We start from the raw sequence: 14,870 nt of genomic DNA on the forward strand, positions 1-14,870 counted from the left end.
TGCCCCTGGGGTGCAGGTCGAGGGTACGACCCAGAGGCAGCGGGGATGAGGAAGATGATGGTGGCAGTAATGGCTGTAGTTAAAGGGGAAGGGCCACAGCCCAGTGGCAGAGCATCTGCTTTGAATGGAGAAGGCCCTAGGCTCAAGCGCTGGCATCTCCAGGTAGGACTGGAAAGCCCTGTCTGAAACCCTGGAGAGCCTCTGCCAGTCACATTGAACTAAATGGGCCAATAGCCTGACTCAGTAGAAGGCAGCTTAATTGTTTGGTGAAGGGCCATAGCTCTTGGAGAGCATCTGCACTGTGTGCAAAAGTCCCAAGTTTGATCCCTGGCATGTGTAAGCATGAAGGCCCAGCATCAATATCTGACATCCTAGTGCTCATCAGAGCCCATCAGAGCTAACATCTGCCCTCCATGCCTGCTGGCTGGATCTGCAACATGCCATCTAAATTTCCCACAATACTCTGCCATTATCAGAGTTTTTTCCAGCCAGGCTAATGGGTGGGCACATGTCCTGTGGGGAGAGGATGTGGCTGGGGAAGAGGTGTGGCCTGGGGAAAGTCCCAAACATCAGGCAAAAGGAGGCCTCGAGGGTGTGGTTCTCCACCTCTGCCTTGGGGCTGATGGGAGTTGCAGTTCAAAACACCTAGAGGGAGCCAGGTTGGCAAGAACTGTTTTGTTGTATTCTGTCTCAGAATTTCCATCCCTCTGCATCCAGCCTGCTATACGTTCCCTAGGTGGCGAGCTAAAAGCGATAATAATGTACATTCATTTTAAATAGTTTAAAAAAACTGAACAAGAGGCCATATCGTTTTAGACAAATATATGGAGGAGAAGATCTGTTAGTGGCTATTAGGTGCTATGAGGCAAATGGTGGGGGGAGGCTGTTGCCTTCATGCTGGGATTGCAAGATTCCTGGAAGGATCTGGCTCTAAGCAGGAAGGTGGCAGAGTGTTTGTTTCAGATATATATTCAGATTGCAAGACTTCCACAAAATACTCACCTTCTCTCTGCCTAAGGGACTTGTTGGATGAAATGAAAACCACACCGTTTCCTTGTAATGTAATATGTCCCAGGAGTGAGGAAGTTTGTGTGTGTGTGTGTGTGTGTGTGTGTGTGTGTGTGTGCAGACAAGGCTGGCTATGCACTACATTGCTTTATCTCTTCTGTCTACTTTCCTCCCTCTTTATTCTTTGGTCTTTGCCCCAGTAGCTGCCAAGCGGGTCCTGTGGCTGGAGAAGGAGGAGAAGGCTCGGGTGCTGCGTGAAAAGCAACTGGAGGAGCGGAGGCGGCGACTGGAGGAGCAGCGGGTTCGTGCTGAGAAGCGGCGAGCTGTTCTGGAGGAACGCCAGCGTCAAAAGCTGGAGAAGAACAAGGTGGGCTTTGGGGTAGCTTGGGAGCAGGAAGGGAGGCAGGCAGAGGGGAGGAGAGCCGGCAACAGGGCACATGAAGAAGCAAGCTGCGGATTGCAGTGCAACTGCCAGGCAGCAGGAAAAGGAATTACATAGGACAAGGGTAGCTATTAACCTGTGGTGCTCTGCAAATGCATGTTGGACTACAGCTCCCTTCAAAATAATAATACAAAACCAATACAGTCGTACCTCTACCTACATATCCCTCCGGATACGTAATCTTTGAGTTACGACCACGGCAAACCTGGAAGTATATACTTCCAGATTTCTTGGCGTGCGCATCCGCAGAAGCGCTCGATCATGCTGCATGTGTGCACAGAAGCGTGCCTCAATTTACATTATTTTCAGGGTGCGAACGGACCCCTGGAATGAATTAAGTTCATATCCGGAGGGTCCACTGTCGTATGATAATAATACAGAAAAACAGTGTTTTCTAAGTAATAAAATCCAACAGCATTAAGCAGCAAAATATCTCTGTTATAATTCTATTCTCCAGAGATCTGAATTAATTATTTTGACACCTTCAGAGCCTTTTAGTGGTTTGTGGTTTGGAGAGGGACTTTTCACTGGGTGGGGGGGCACTTTGCTTATGAAATACCTTTTCCAAAAAGGTAAACCAAGCAATGTCATATCCACCTAGAGATCTTGGGGAAGGGTTTTTGTCTCCTCCTTTGTTATTCACTCCATCCAAACCCTTACCTCCAAGGCTCTGAAATGGCAATTGAAGGTTTAGTGTCTCTCACAGAACGTAGAAAGCTGCCTTATCTTCAGTCAGACCATTGGTCCATCTCACTCAGTATTGCCTACAGGCCTACACTGACTGGCAGAGGCTTTCCCAGGATTCAGATGCCAGTCAGATGCTATGGAGATGCCAGGGATTGAACCAGGGGCCTTCTGCACACAACAGCACCCCCTGCCCCATAGATGATACAAGGCTTGTTTTTACAGGATAGGCAGCTGCCTTATACAGTCAAAGCAATGGTCCTTAGTACTGTCTATGCTGGCTGGCAGCAGCTCTCTAGGGATTCAGACAGAGGCTCTGTCCTTCCTGACTCCTCCCCTTTCCCCTTCTTCATCAGGAGCGATATGAAGCTGCCATCCAGCGCTCAACAAAGAAAACCTGGGCTGAAATCCGGCAGCACCGATGGTCATGGGCTGGTGCCCTGCACCAGGGCTCCCCTGCTCACAAGGATGGTGAGTGGAGACACTTGGCACATGTGCATCTTTGTGTGGGCACAGACATGCATCCACTGGGGGGGGGGAGCCAATAAATAAGCGCATGTAGGCTGACCAGAGTGAGCTCGATAGGATCACTAATGGTAGCATGGGGAGAGTGGGGCTCAGTGCTTTTGCACGTGCATGCGCTTGATCAAGAAGGGGCCTTTGCATGCTGATTTGTAATTAGATTGATTGCAAACCAGCCCTTTTTGCATGGGGGCAGCTGGCCTTGTATTTGCAGCTTGCTGTTCAGTAGGGCCACTAGCCAGTGGATGCTCTGGCATGGTAACTATGGTGTTGGATGCTCTGGTGTGGTGACACCCCTTCCTTGCCTCCTGCTATTCCGAACCTCCCACATCTGTTTCCTCACTTGTTTGCATTTTCTGGGCATCAGGTTTTGCAAGAGAGTGACATAACGCAGGTCTTCTTGGGGCTGGGCAGTGAGGCACATGATGCTGTTGGCTCAGTTGATTTAGTCCACAGGCACTGGCACCACAAGCTTAGGTTTAAGGCTTTTTTGTAATTCAGGGCACAAACATATAAGGGCTCAGTATCTGCAGAGGAATTTTCCTTCCCAAGAAGCTATGATTTGTGATCGAAGATAGTTTCGAGCCCTTATGGTTGTGGAGAAGAGCTTGCGAGAGAGAGTTTGCAGTTTGTTATGCAGGCTTAGCAGGGCTCCCTGCAGACAGCAGACAAGGCAATAATCAAAGCTTGCCTGGTAACCTGTGGTGAGTAATGATTCCCTCCAAGCAATCAGACAGTGAAACTTTGCTAAAATCAGTTTTTTTCTTCTGGGCCATGAGTGATTAGCATAGCTATATCTGGACAGGCAAGCAAGTGAAAATGTTTGTGGACTAGTAATACTTAGGGATTATTGCAGTGCTCAGTTGGGTTTTGAACTCTGAAGTCCTGAGTGGGCTGGGACTAAACCTCCTCCTCCTAATTAGCACTATAAGCACTTTAGAGTGTAAGAAGCACTTTACATGTATTACGGTTTTGGAATCCTTATAGCAGCCTTGTAAGGTAGTCTTTTGGCCATGACTGCTGTTAAATGGAACCCCCATGATCAGGGGCAGTATACCTCTGAGTACCAGAGTCTGGAAACAAACCTTAGGGGAGAGGGCTGTTGCATTCATGCCTGCTTGTGGGCTTCTTGGAGGCACCTGATTCGTCGCTGTGGGAAACAAGATGCTGGACTTGAATGACCTTTGGCCTGATCCAGTGGGGCTTGCTTTACTTTCTTATGTAGCTCAGTGTTACTGTCCTAGCTGGGAGAGAGGAAGTGGCTTGCCTAAAGTCAGCTCAGTGAGTTTATTGCAAGGGCAAAATTCAATGTAGGAACTTCCTGACAAACAACTCACTCTCCTCTCCTCTCCAGAGAGATCCTCTTCCTATAGAAGCCCTCTGATCAGGAACTGGGGACCCTCCTCCCAAGTCCTATATTTTTACTTGGTTATAGGGCAACGGTTGTGGCCTCCTCTGTTTGGCTCCACCCCTAAGAATCTTTCTTTCATGAATGGAACCTCAAACAATGCAAACTTTTAAAAACAATTCCATATGCAACCATGTGCATGGAGTTGTTCTTAAATGTTTGCTTTGTTTTTTATATATAGAACTGTTTTTAACTGATGTGATACATTTCTTGTTTTACAGTTGTTAACTGTGTGTGTGTGTTTGTGTATGTTATAGTATATTTTATTGCTGTAACCCACTCTGTGACCTTCTGGTGAAGGACGGGTAAGAAATCTCATAAACAAGTTCCCAAATGCTTCGGCTTTTCAGAAAGACCCAAACCATCTCATATTTCCACAGGCATTGGGCTGGTTATGAGTCTCACTTGAGGTTTTATGTATATGTGGATTAATGTAGTGTATTTATTTAATTGGCTTCCTTTGCTTCTTATAGTTTTGATATCACAGAGTATTTCAAATTTTATTAGCTGTGTTTGGTTTTGAGGTAGGAAAGGTCACTAGTCTAAATAAATAGCTAAATACCTTTCTGAAATGATAGGTACTAGGGTTCATGCCTGCTGAGAAACTTGCCCTTCAACCTGGATGTTCTTACCCTTAGTCCTAGATGGACTGAGGTTGGTTGATGGGTGGTTACAATGGTGGCAGAAGGACACTCTATATGTGTTTAAAGTACCTCTTTTAACATTATTTATTTGCTTGTTTGTGACTTTTGTGGCTGAGCAGGGAATCAGTACCCTGTCTCCCCTACTCCAAAACCACAACCGTTACAGCTCATGGGGACTGGCTAAGAGCTTGATCACTGCATGTCTTTTCCAGTGGATTGTAATGACTTCTCACTGTGCCCTAGTTGTAATCCACACCTAGTACTGTGACTCTGTACAGGACAGCTCTTCCTCCAGGGCAGGGGCCATACCTTCTCCAAATTGCAGTTTGTTATGACAAGTGAGGCCTGCAACAAAATGTTGTGGCATATCCCCTCCTTCTGAGACAACCTTCCCACTTTGGGGTCCCACAGGCTGCTAGTTTGCAACTCCCATCTTTCCTTGCCATTGGCTGTGCTGGCTGGGGCTGCTATATTGTCCAAGAGGATCTGAGAACCCAAGGTTGGGGAACCTGATCTTAGAGGAATGCTTCCATCTAGAACTCCCGCTAGTCTGAAATATGAGCTTTGTTCTCACCGGGGAGGACTGCATTTTGCAAAAAGAGGACAAATCACATATTTTCCTTCCTCTGTTTCCCCCCGTTTGAGCTAGAAGGGTTTGAGTCAGCATCTTAGGCATTTTACAGCTCCGGGATACTCATTATAAGCTGTTAAGGTAGGTGTGGGGAACCCTAAATTTTGCTAAATTATAATTTCCATAATCCCTAGCCATGTGTGCTGGAGCTGAGGGGAGTTGTAGTTCAGCAAAATCTGGAGGGCCACAGGTTCTCCATCCCTGCTACCAGAGGAGTGAGAGGGGGAAACAAGTCATTGTGGAACTTTCTATCATGGGGCTGCAGCATAGTTCCTTCAAGTGAACTATGCAACAAACTTAATATTTTACTATTATGAGCTACAATCATCTCACATACATATATACCCAGAAAAAAACTCTTTTATTTCCCACTATCTCCTATCAAATTGCTGAGGGCCTGTCCAAATGCCATAGAAATCTCTTTGTCAGAAATTTGCCTCAGGGAAAATTTCTTCCACAGTTTACCTCAGAAAATGCAACCAACTGGGGCACCTGCATCTCCAGCGCTTTGCCATCTCTCTCTGTGGACTCTTAAAAAAGTACTAGATTTTAACAAAAGTTGTTGGACCACAGTTAATCTTATCCATTAATTTCAGGTATGACTAACATTGCATCTGACCCTATATGTTTTGACATCAGGCTTTCATCAGTTCTGTCCTTCCCCAGAATCAATGAAAGGCCTACTGAGTGGCAGGTGACTTGGTTGCCATGGCAGCAAACATGGGCTGGTGGGCTTCTGACGGTGATGGCGGGAGTGGAAGGCCTGGCAAAAACTAACTACCAGTATCTACTGAACTATTATAACATCTTAGTAGTTGGGGGTACCAACAACTGCTAAATATTGAGAAAGAAGATCCAGCTATCTTTTGAGGCGTTTGGTTACCTATTCAGGCCCGAATCTCAGCATTGTTGCTTCAGAATGGAGATTCCTTCCTTGGAAAAACACAAATCTTGCCATTTTGATTTGAAGCGTCTTGATTGTTTTCAGCCCAGTTTGTTGTTTAGTGTCTGAACCTGTCTGAAGAGGGACACACCTGTGGTTGGGCACAGCTATTTTCTGTACCACAGTCTGGCCTCCATCTTGTATTCGCTGTGATAATGGAAATGTTTCATAACAGCGTTCAGGGATGCCAGGAACCTGGTATTTAAAATCTGCTACTAAGGTCCCAGCCTATATGTATTAATCATGGCAGCTTGATGGGACCTGATTTTGATAAAAGTGCAGCAGGAGCAGGCTATGAATTGGTGCCTGTACTTTCTGCTTTGGATGTGGAAGGAAAGGGTACTAGGCTCTGTATATCTTACCAAACGGCATTTTTGTTTCACAAAACCCAGGATGTACTGCTTTCCTGGAGCTGTATACTCTCAGGTAGTGAATGTGCCAACCCTCCTTGTGTCAGGCTGAGCCTTGGCATGCCATTGAACAAGGTGTGGTTGCGCTGTGGATCATCACGTGAACAGGTGGTGCTGGTCTTGTACCCTTGCAGACACGACACAAGATGGTGCAGGCTGGCGAACCAAACACCGCACTCTGAAACCCCTCCACCAAATGCCTCCGTTCCTTTCCTGCTCCTTCCACTGCATGACCTTTTGCCCTCTGCCGCTGCATGCTAGCATGTCCTCCACTTCCCACCCCCACCGCCCTTAACACCCGTGTGTCTTTTCCCTCTCGTAGGTGCGGGCAGGTGCTCCCTCTCTGCCGTAAATCTCCCCAAACATGTGGACTCTATAATCAACAAGCGCCTCTCCAAATCTTCCGCCACTCTCTGGAACTCGCCCAGTAGAAGTAAGAGACCCCTTGGGGCACCCAGCAGTGCCAGGGTGAGGGAGGGCAAGGGGCGATACTGATTTAAAACCTGTATCCATTCCTATCCCATTGGCCAAGGGCTGGCGAACACGTTTAAAGCAATTATTATTATTTTTTAAGATACCTATAACACCATAAGAGTTGGGGTAGCAATTCCGCCCAAGCACAGAAGTACAGAATTTGGTATTCAGCAAAGAATTCAGCATTGTAAGAACCTCAGCTTTAATTCTTTTTAAAATGCAAGTTTATAGTCCTCCTTTGTGAATATGGATCCTGAACGGCAGGGTATGCAATAGGGAAAGTAAACGGGTAGGTCTGGGTGATAGGCACAGTGATAACAGAGACCCTGTTGTGCCCACATATCTGCAGTATGAGGAGAAGGAGAGATTGTGGCTGAACATTAGGAGAAAGATGATGACAATAAAAAGAGCCATTTGACAATGGAACCAATGGTCTAGATAAAATAGAGTTGGTGGGCTCTCCCTCGCTGGCGGTCTTCAAGCAGAGGTTGGACCAAGTCATGTGCCAGGAAGGCTCTCATTCTGGACTTCCTGCAACTAATTCTGATTCTGAGGAAACAAACCACTTCCCCAAATAATCATGGGAACTGTAGTTCGTTAAGCGTGCTGAGAGTTGTTAGGATATCCCTATTCTTTTCAATGAGTTACAGTTCCCAGAGTGGTTTAACAAACTTGCTTTTCCCAGAGAACACAGAGTAAGTGCCTTGGTGCCAGGCTCCATGCAAGATGATGGGGCACAAGGCAGCCAGGTGCTGGATTTGGGCTGGGAGAGGGTCTGAGTAGGCAACGTGCTCAGATCTACCTCTTATGCAACACTAGGTTGCACCTTTTAGCCTGCAATATCAATGTGCTACTTTCACAGCCCAGCTCCTATGCTTCATTACTAACGCTGGTCTACTCTCCAAGGTTGGTTCTAAACTGTTCCTACTCTTCACCTCAGCCTAACTTCAACCTGCAATATTAACACTGGACTACAATGTAAAGGCTGTTATTTGAACACTTGCTTTTCAGCTATATTCTTGCCATATTAGTTGCTCCTTTCCTATAGCTAATCCTAGGTTTCACGCCAGATAAAATAACCAGCCCTGGTCCGAATGATTCTTCCTTCCTGCCTGTCTGCCTTCCATTTTTTTAAAATAAAAAAATAGATATAGATACCACCAAATATACCAAAATCATTGAAAACAAATAAGTACTGTACTATAAAAGCAGCATTTAAAAGAAATGAGATAAGAATAAAAAGGTAAAGGTACCCCTGCCCGTACAGGCCAGTCTTGACAGACTCTAGGGTTGTGCGCTTATCTCACTCTATAGGCTGGGAGCCAGCGCTGTCCGCAGACACTTCCGGGTCACGTGGCCAGTGTTACAAGCTGCATCTGGCGAGCCAGAGCAGCACATGGAAACACCGTTTACCTTCCCGAAAGTAAGCGGTCCCTATTTATCTACTTGCACCCGGGGGTGCTTTCGAACTGCTAGGTTGGCAGGCGCTGGGACCGAGCAACAGGAGCACACCCCCGCCGTGGGGATTCGAACCGCCAACCTGACGATCGGCAAGTCCTAGGCGCTGAGGTTTTACCCACAGCGCCACCCGCTGAGATAAGAATAACAGTATTCAAAATCAACTTATTGGTTAGATAATAGTAAATGAGTTTAAATCCTGCCCTTTGAAAAGCCAACAAAGAATGGAGCCAGGCAGGTGTTCATGGGGAGAGTGTTCCATAATCTAGGTGTTCCTGCATCAGGGATGGAGACCCTGTGGCCCTCCAGGTGTAGGATGTCCAGTTATCATGGTCGGTGACCACACAATCTAGGTCAGATTGGGGGGAAAGTGGTTGAAGATGGATGAAGCCAGAATTGAGGGTGGGTAATATGGATGGAGGTGGAGATGCTAACCAGGTGTTGGGACATCTGTGGCATTGAGCCATCCGGACTCTTGTTTGCTGACAAGAGGAACAGTTAAGAAAGCTGGTTTTCATATAGTGCTTTCTGAGTATTCAAAATGGTTCATGCATACTATCACAGTTGTCCTTAAAAGACACTTGAGAGGCAGGGTGACATTTTTGTCCCCATATTTCAGATCAGGTGGGTTGGCCTGAGGTTAAGAAACTAGGACTTTTCAATTGCCTGCCTGATTAGCTTGTGGCACAGAAGTGCTGTCTGGGGCTGATGGAATTTGTAGTCCAAAACATCTGGAGGGCAACGGGTTGGAGAAGGCCTGTCTATTTTATCTCAGTAATGCCAAGTGTGAGTGCCACTGGCTCCCCAAGGTCTCAGCTAGAGGCTGGGCAGTTACCTGAGCCTTTCCACCCCAATGAACTTTTAGCTGGAGATGTCAGGAATGAGTCCGTGCAAAACAAGCATACGTGACCACTGGTGCCCTTTGCAGAAGAACCTCTCGAACACACACACACACACACACACACACACACACACACACACAGCGCTGACTTGCCACTGATCTTGGACACAGTGCTGAGATATACTTGCTCCACTTACTGCTCTTTCTACGCCCTTCCCAAGTCTCTCTCTTTCTCTCTGTGCTGCAGAGGATAGTATTTTCCCCCCTAGTTGTTTTGTTTCCTAGTTGCTTAGTGATGATTAAAAATACCCTGGCGAATCTGAACAAGATTCCGGAAGAGGCTAAGTGAACAGCAGAGTGAGGAGAGGCCTGTGTCTGAGTCAAGAGGGGCCTGCAAAGAGAACCATTAGCCTCAGAAGGATTGTCCATGTGGAATGTAGGGTTGGGTAGTGCCCCCCACCCGCGGAGAAGGGGCTTTACCCAGGGAAGAGTAGCATCCCATTCAAGGCTTTGAAAAATATATTTGTGTTATTTGTTACTCCTCTCCACCCCAACCCCAAAATTCTTCTGTTCCAAGTGATCGTTGAGAAGTGTCTCTATTTTATCTGATTTAATATAATCTTTTTTAAAAAACAAAAACGAAACAAGTTATGCTGTAAGCTTGGTACAGGAAGCAGTTCCTACAATATCTGACAACACAAAGATGAAATACCCTACCAAAAAAAAGTTATGTGGTATTATTTAAAGTGAATTAAAAATCTGCCCAACTGTGACCATTGAAAATAAGGATTTTTTTTCTGGAATATGCTTGAGTCCCATTGTGGGATATGTCATGTTCATACTTAAGCTACATACCTTTTGCTTCCTTCCCCCTCTTTGATACTGCAAACATCACATTTGTCAGTATTGTGACTTGCTGCCTACTGGCTCAATCCGTACACTGAAGACTTTATCAGGTGCTCCTGGTCCAAATCTTAATATGTGTCAATATCGTTTGCTAAATCGTCTTCCTTGCCCTGAAAGTCAACTTGTCACTGCAGAAAGTCACTGCAGAGTCACTGCAGAGTCCTTTTATTCCTCGGGGGTGGGGGGGTGGCTTTGGTTAGTTTCTCAACCAAGTGGACCTAAGTACAAGCCCTGCATCTGGCAGACACCTCTTTCTCTTCTGAACTGTTCCTCTGCAACCAGCCCTGCATTTTGCTTAGGAAACAAAATGCCTTGTATTAGGTAGGCTTCGTCCCTGGCCTACTTTTGAGGAGAAAGTGATTCTGGAGTTTGTGCCTTGTTTGGAAGTCACCAGGAAGAAAACAACGAAATGGCGCCAAGACTCCCCTCAGCTGAAAGCTGGAGGCTGACGCTGGGCCTTGCAGAGTTGTTGGAACTGGAACTAGCAGGTCTTGGCCTAACTAGGAGCATTTTGTCTCCCTTTCCCCCACCAGATCGTAGCCTCCAGCTCAGCCCCTGGGAGAGCAGCATCGTGGACCGACTCATGACGCCGACACTGTCTTTCTTGGCACGCAGCCGGAGTGCTGTGACACTTGCCGGCAACGGCAAAGACCAGGGTAAGTGGGAGCAGATGAGGGAACTGAAATGATATTGAGGGGGAGGACTTGTCCCATCTCTGGTTCAACACTATCACGACTGGGTGGGGATAGTTCTTTTCTGCCAGGGCTGGCCCGAGACATTTTACTGCCTGAGGTAGAAGAGCAAATGGCACCACTCCCCCACCCACCCACCCACCAAGCAAGTCAAGGTGATTTGAACACCAAAGACCAGCCAAGGCTCTCTCTCAACACTGGCAGAAACAACAACAGCAGTGATAAATTACATAATTTAATGATATTTGTGACACCTGAAATCCGCTGCCTGAGGCAGCTGCCTCACTCTGCCTAATGACAGAGCTGGCCTTGATGCAGCACCTTTGCTGTTCTGCTAAACCCCTTCTTAAGTCCCACACTTTGAATCCTCCACCCTCTTCCTATAAGCATGTAACCCCTCCCCTTTGTCCCATTTAATTGGTGGGGGAAAGAGACACCCTTTTACTACTAACCATTGTGCCAAATGAGTATGAAACACAACTAGCATTTCATTTGTTTTCACCCAAATCTGATCTTTATTCATTTACAAAACTTGTATCCCAACTCCTCCCCCCCCCCCCCCCGCTTTTTTAAAGCAACCTCCATGTGGCTTACAATTTGAAAGCAGGAACAGAACATCATTAATTAAAACAATATAAAATCAGTGCTACAGTGTAGCAAGGATAAAACAGTAGTGTAATGAAGGGTATCAGCCAGATGAATTTAGCATGTTTCATCAATATTTCTAAAGCAGCTGTATTAGTACTTCGTATTTCAGAATGAGATATTTTAGAAGCAAAATTAAGGAATGCTGATTATGCTTAGCTTGCCCTCTTTTCAGTACATTGGACTCAGCTACATTAGTAAAGAAACAGCGATTTGAATGCACTATAAACATGCAACACCAGATGGCACCAGAGAGCAGGAAATTTTGAAACATGATTTTCCAGAGAGGTTTTTTCCTTTTGTTATAATGATCTAATTTCTGAGTTATTTATAGGGTGTGTCCCCCCACCCAGCCCATGGGTCTAGATCCACCCATTGTCCGTAAAGGTTGTGAGTGGGAACAAAGTAGTATCTTTGTATTGTCAGATTTCATTTACAGACTTTTATTTGCAAATAGTTTTATCTTTCACCTGTGCTTTGGAACTTCCTGCCTAGTGTCCCACATTCTATTGTTTTAGATGCCTGCTGAAAACTTATTTTTATTTCAGCAGCCCTACCCAGGCACACCATTTACTTATGTGTGTTTGTTTTGTGTGTGTGCGTGTATATGTTTGTGGGTATCAGCTGTGCTTTATCTACAATTGCATTATGTATTTCTCTTAGTGCGCTTTGTGATTAAGCAGTTCATAAATCGTTCTAAATAAATAAAATACTCTTGGGCCTTCTTGTGCTCTGCTCTCTGGCTGGCCTTTTGACAACTCCTCTCTCTCTTGTTCCAGCAGTACCTGTGTGCCCCCGCTCAGCCTCTGCCAGCCCCCTCAGCCCCTGCAATAACCAGCGCCTGCATCATCGCTGTTCAGAGCGACGGCGGCCAGCAACCAGCAGCCCTGATGTGACACCCCGTCGCAAGGCTGAGGCCTCCCCTGTGAGTGACTGTGTGCTCTTTCCCTCTCTCTCTCTCCCCCACATCCCCACCACTGATGAGCCGCCTATGCCCATGTTCATGCCATGGGATGCTCTTTGAACATTTTGTATTTGAGCCTGACTGTCATTGTCTTTGTTGGTGCTTCTACCAATCGTTCACTCCCTCTACGCTGCCTCATTTCCTCAGAAAAAGAAGGAGAAGAAGGATAAAGATCGGGAAAACGCCCAAGAGAAAAACGCCCTAGCGCTTCGCAAACGCAAGTCTATGCCGTCATCCCAGCCTCGCCAGCCGCACACACCTGAGAACAGGTAGGAGGAGCTCTTAGGGTGTGTGTGTGTGTGTGTGTGGTTCTGCTACTCCATCTTCACTTGAGATTTGGCAGATCTTAGTTTAGCACTGCCAAGCAGGGCTCTCTGCATCAGGCTTTGCAGTGGTGTTGTTACCTACCTATCCTCAGGAACATCAGGACAGTAGCCATGGTTACCTTTATTTAGGCACAGGGAACCTCAGGCTCAGGAGCTAAATGCTGCCTTCCAGACCTCTCTGTCCGGCCCTTGAGACTATTCTCCAACTCAGCCTCTTCCTCAGGTCACACCGCTGACGAGCCGTGGTCCACACTCCCCTCCCATTCTTCTGCTGGGCTTGACTTTATTCTTGACATGTAACAATGGCTCTTGCTTGGATGGATGGATGGACAGTATAGACACCTCTTGACTATTTTGGGTGGCCTACTAGAATCACACCCATTGTCCCACCGCCACTGGCATGAAGCACCTGGAAGGCAACGCATGAAGGAATATAGCCCCCAAGCTAAAAAAAGCTTCCCCAGTTCTGCTGTTAGGCTGTGGCCACATACTGAGTGAACTAGGAATAAGTTTACATTTGCCCTCACTGGTTCTTGGTAATTTGGGCCTAGCCTGGCACCAGGTCAGCAGGGCAGTGCTGGTTGGTTGGTAAGGTGCAGCAGCTTTTCCTTTCCCATCTGACTGTGTGTCTTTGTGTTCCAGCAGCCCAGGCCCCAAGCCCAGGCCTGCATCTCCAGCTGTTGCCAAGCAACGTCCAGCCTCACCTAGCACAGGCCCTGGTTCTCCCCATCGGGCAGGCCTGAATCGCAGCGCTCAGTCCTCGCCCAAAGTGCGGCCTCGCAGGGAGCACGATGGGCAGCCAAAGGTCCGTGAACGCAAGGATGAGCAGAAGGAACGAGGGTCAGCCTCCCCTGCTCCAAGTGAGACCCCCAAGGTCACGGGGAGCAGCGAGACAGCACAAGGTGAGGCGATATCCTGCTCTCCATTGTGGAGGGATTTTGAGTGAAGGTTGTCTTCTCTTCTTAGGGAGGTGTTCTAACCACATATTGGTATTCCGCTGACATTTGAAAAGACACTGGCATTTCCTTGGTCCCTTGAACAAGTCCTGTTTCAATTGCTGTGTTGTTTTAAATAAGATTGATTTATGGCATATCTTAATTACCAGTGTTTTTATTGTTTATTACAAATGTTTTCATAGCAAGTAAAATTTATATCCTGCCCTTCCTCCAAAGAAGCCCAGAGTGGCAAATATGTCAGTACTAAAACAATACAATCAAAACTTCTAAAAAGTGTTTAAAGAGCCTTCTAATACCAGATGAAAACTCCTAAAAACCATCACCTCCTCTCAAAACTAATAATTTCAGGGTTGCCAGGGACAGGTCTTTCAGCCAGCCAATGCCTGAGTAAACAGAAATGTTTTTAAATTCCTCCTAAAAGGAGGCAGACCACCTGGGAAGCACCACCAAGAAGGCCATGTGTTGCATTTCACTGCCAGCCAGGCAGCTTCCCGGTGGGAGCACCACCAACAATTAATTGTAATGTTTTATTCGTTGTGTATTTTAATTATGAATGTTTCTGTTTTTAGTTATTGTGTAGCTGGTTTTCATGCTTTGTAAACTGCCTAGAAGCCTTCTCTGCCATTGAACAGTACATAAATTAAAATTCAGTGAAGATGACAATGTGTTTGGGGCTCTGCAGATGCTGCCGCTCCCTCTGGGGCTGCGAGTCCAGTGCCAGCTCCTCCTCCTCCTCCTCCAACTCCAGGCAAGCCCATGGCAGGCACCACAGACCGAGAGGAAGCTGCCCGGCTCCTGGCTGAGAAACGGCGCCAGGCACGGGAGCAGCGGGAACGAGAGGAGCAAGAGCGCAGGGAGCAGGAGGAGCAGAAGCGGTGAGTCCCTGGGTTGAGATTGATCAGCCATTTAGACGTTC

The 14,870-nt window shown here is 46.8% G+C and overlaps 1 protein-coding gene across 12 annotated transcripts in view; it reads left to right on the forward strand.

Annotated features, from left to right (window-relative positions):
• MAP7D1 (MAP7 domain containing 1) overlaps positions 1–14,870 on the forward strand; it is a 55,362-nt gene that overhangs the window by 33,054 nt on the left and 7,438 nt on the right. For 3 of the 12 annotated variants that reach the window (XM_082233201.1, XM_082233204.1, XM_082233203.1), the window contains exons 4-11: positions 1,209–1,375; positions 2,491–2,605; positions 7,015–7,125; positions 10,905–11,027; positions 12,488–12,633; positions 12,820–12,941; positions 13,641–13,900; positions 14,637–14,829. In XM_082233201.1, the coding sequence (XP_082089327.1) occupies positions 1,209–1,375; positions 2,491–2,605; positions 7,015–7,125; positions 10,905–11,027; positions 12,488–12,633; positions 12,820–12,941; positions 13,641–13,900; positions 14,637–14,829 (1,237 nt within the window). The remainder of the gene's footprint in view (positions 1–1,208; positions 1,376–2,490; positions 2,606–7,014; positions 7,126–10,904; positions 11,028–12,487; positions 12,634–12,819; positions 12,942–13,640; positions 13,901–14,636; positions 14,830–14,870) is intronic. The other 9 variants (XM_082233207.1, XM_082233206.1, XM_082233205.1 and 6 more) reach the window with 9 other exon arrangements.

Source organism: Podarcis vaucheri (assembly GCF_965113315.1).
Source record: "Podarcis vaucheri genome assembly, chromosome: 7".
Lineage (NCBI taxonomy): Eukaryota > Metazoa > Chordata > Lepidosauria > Squamata > Lacertidae > Podarcis > Podarcis vaucheri.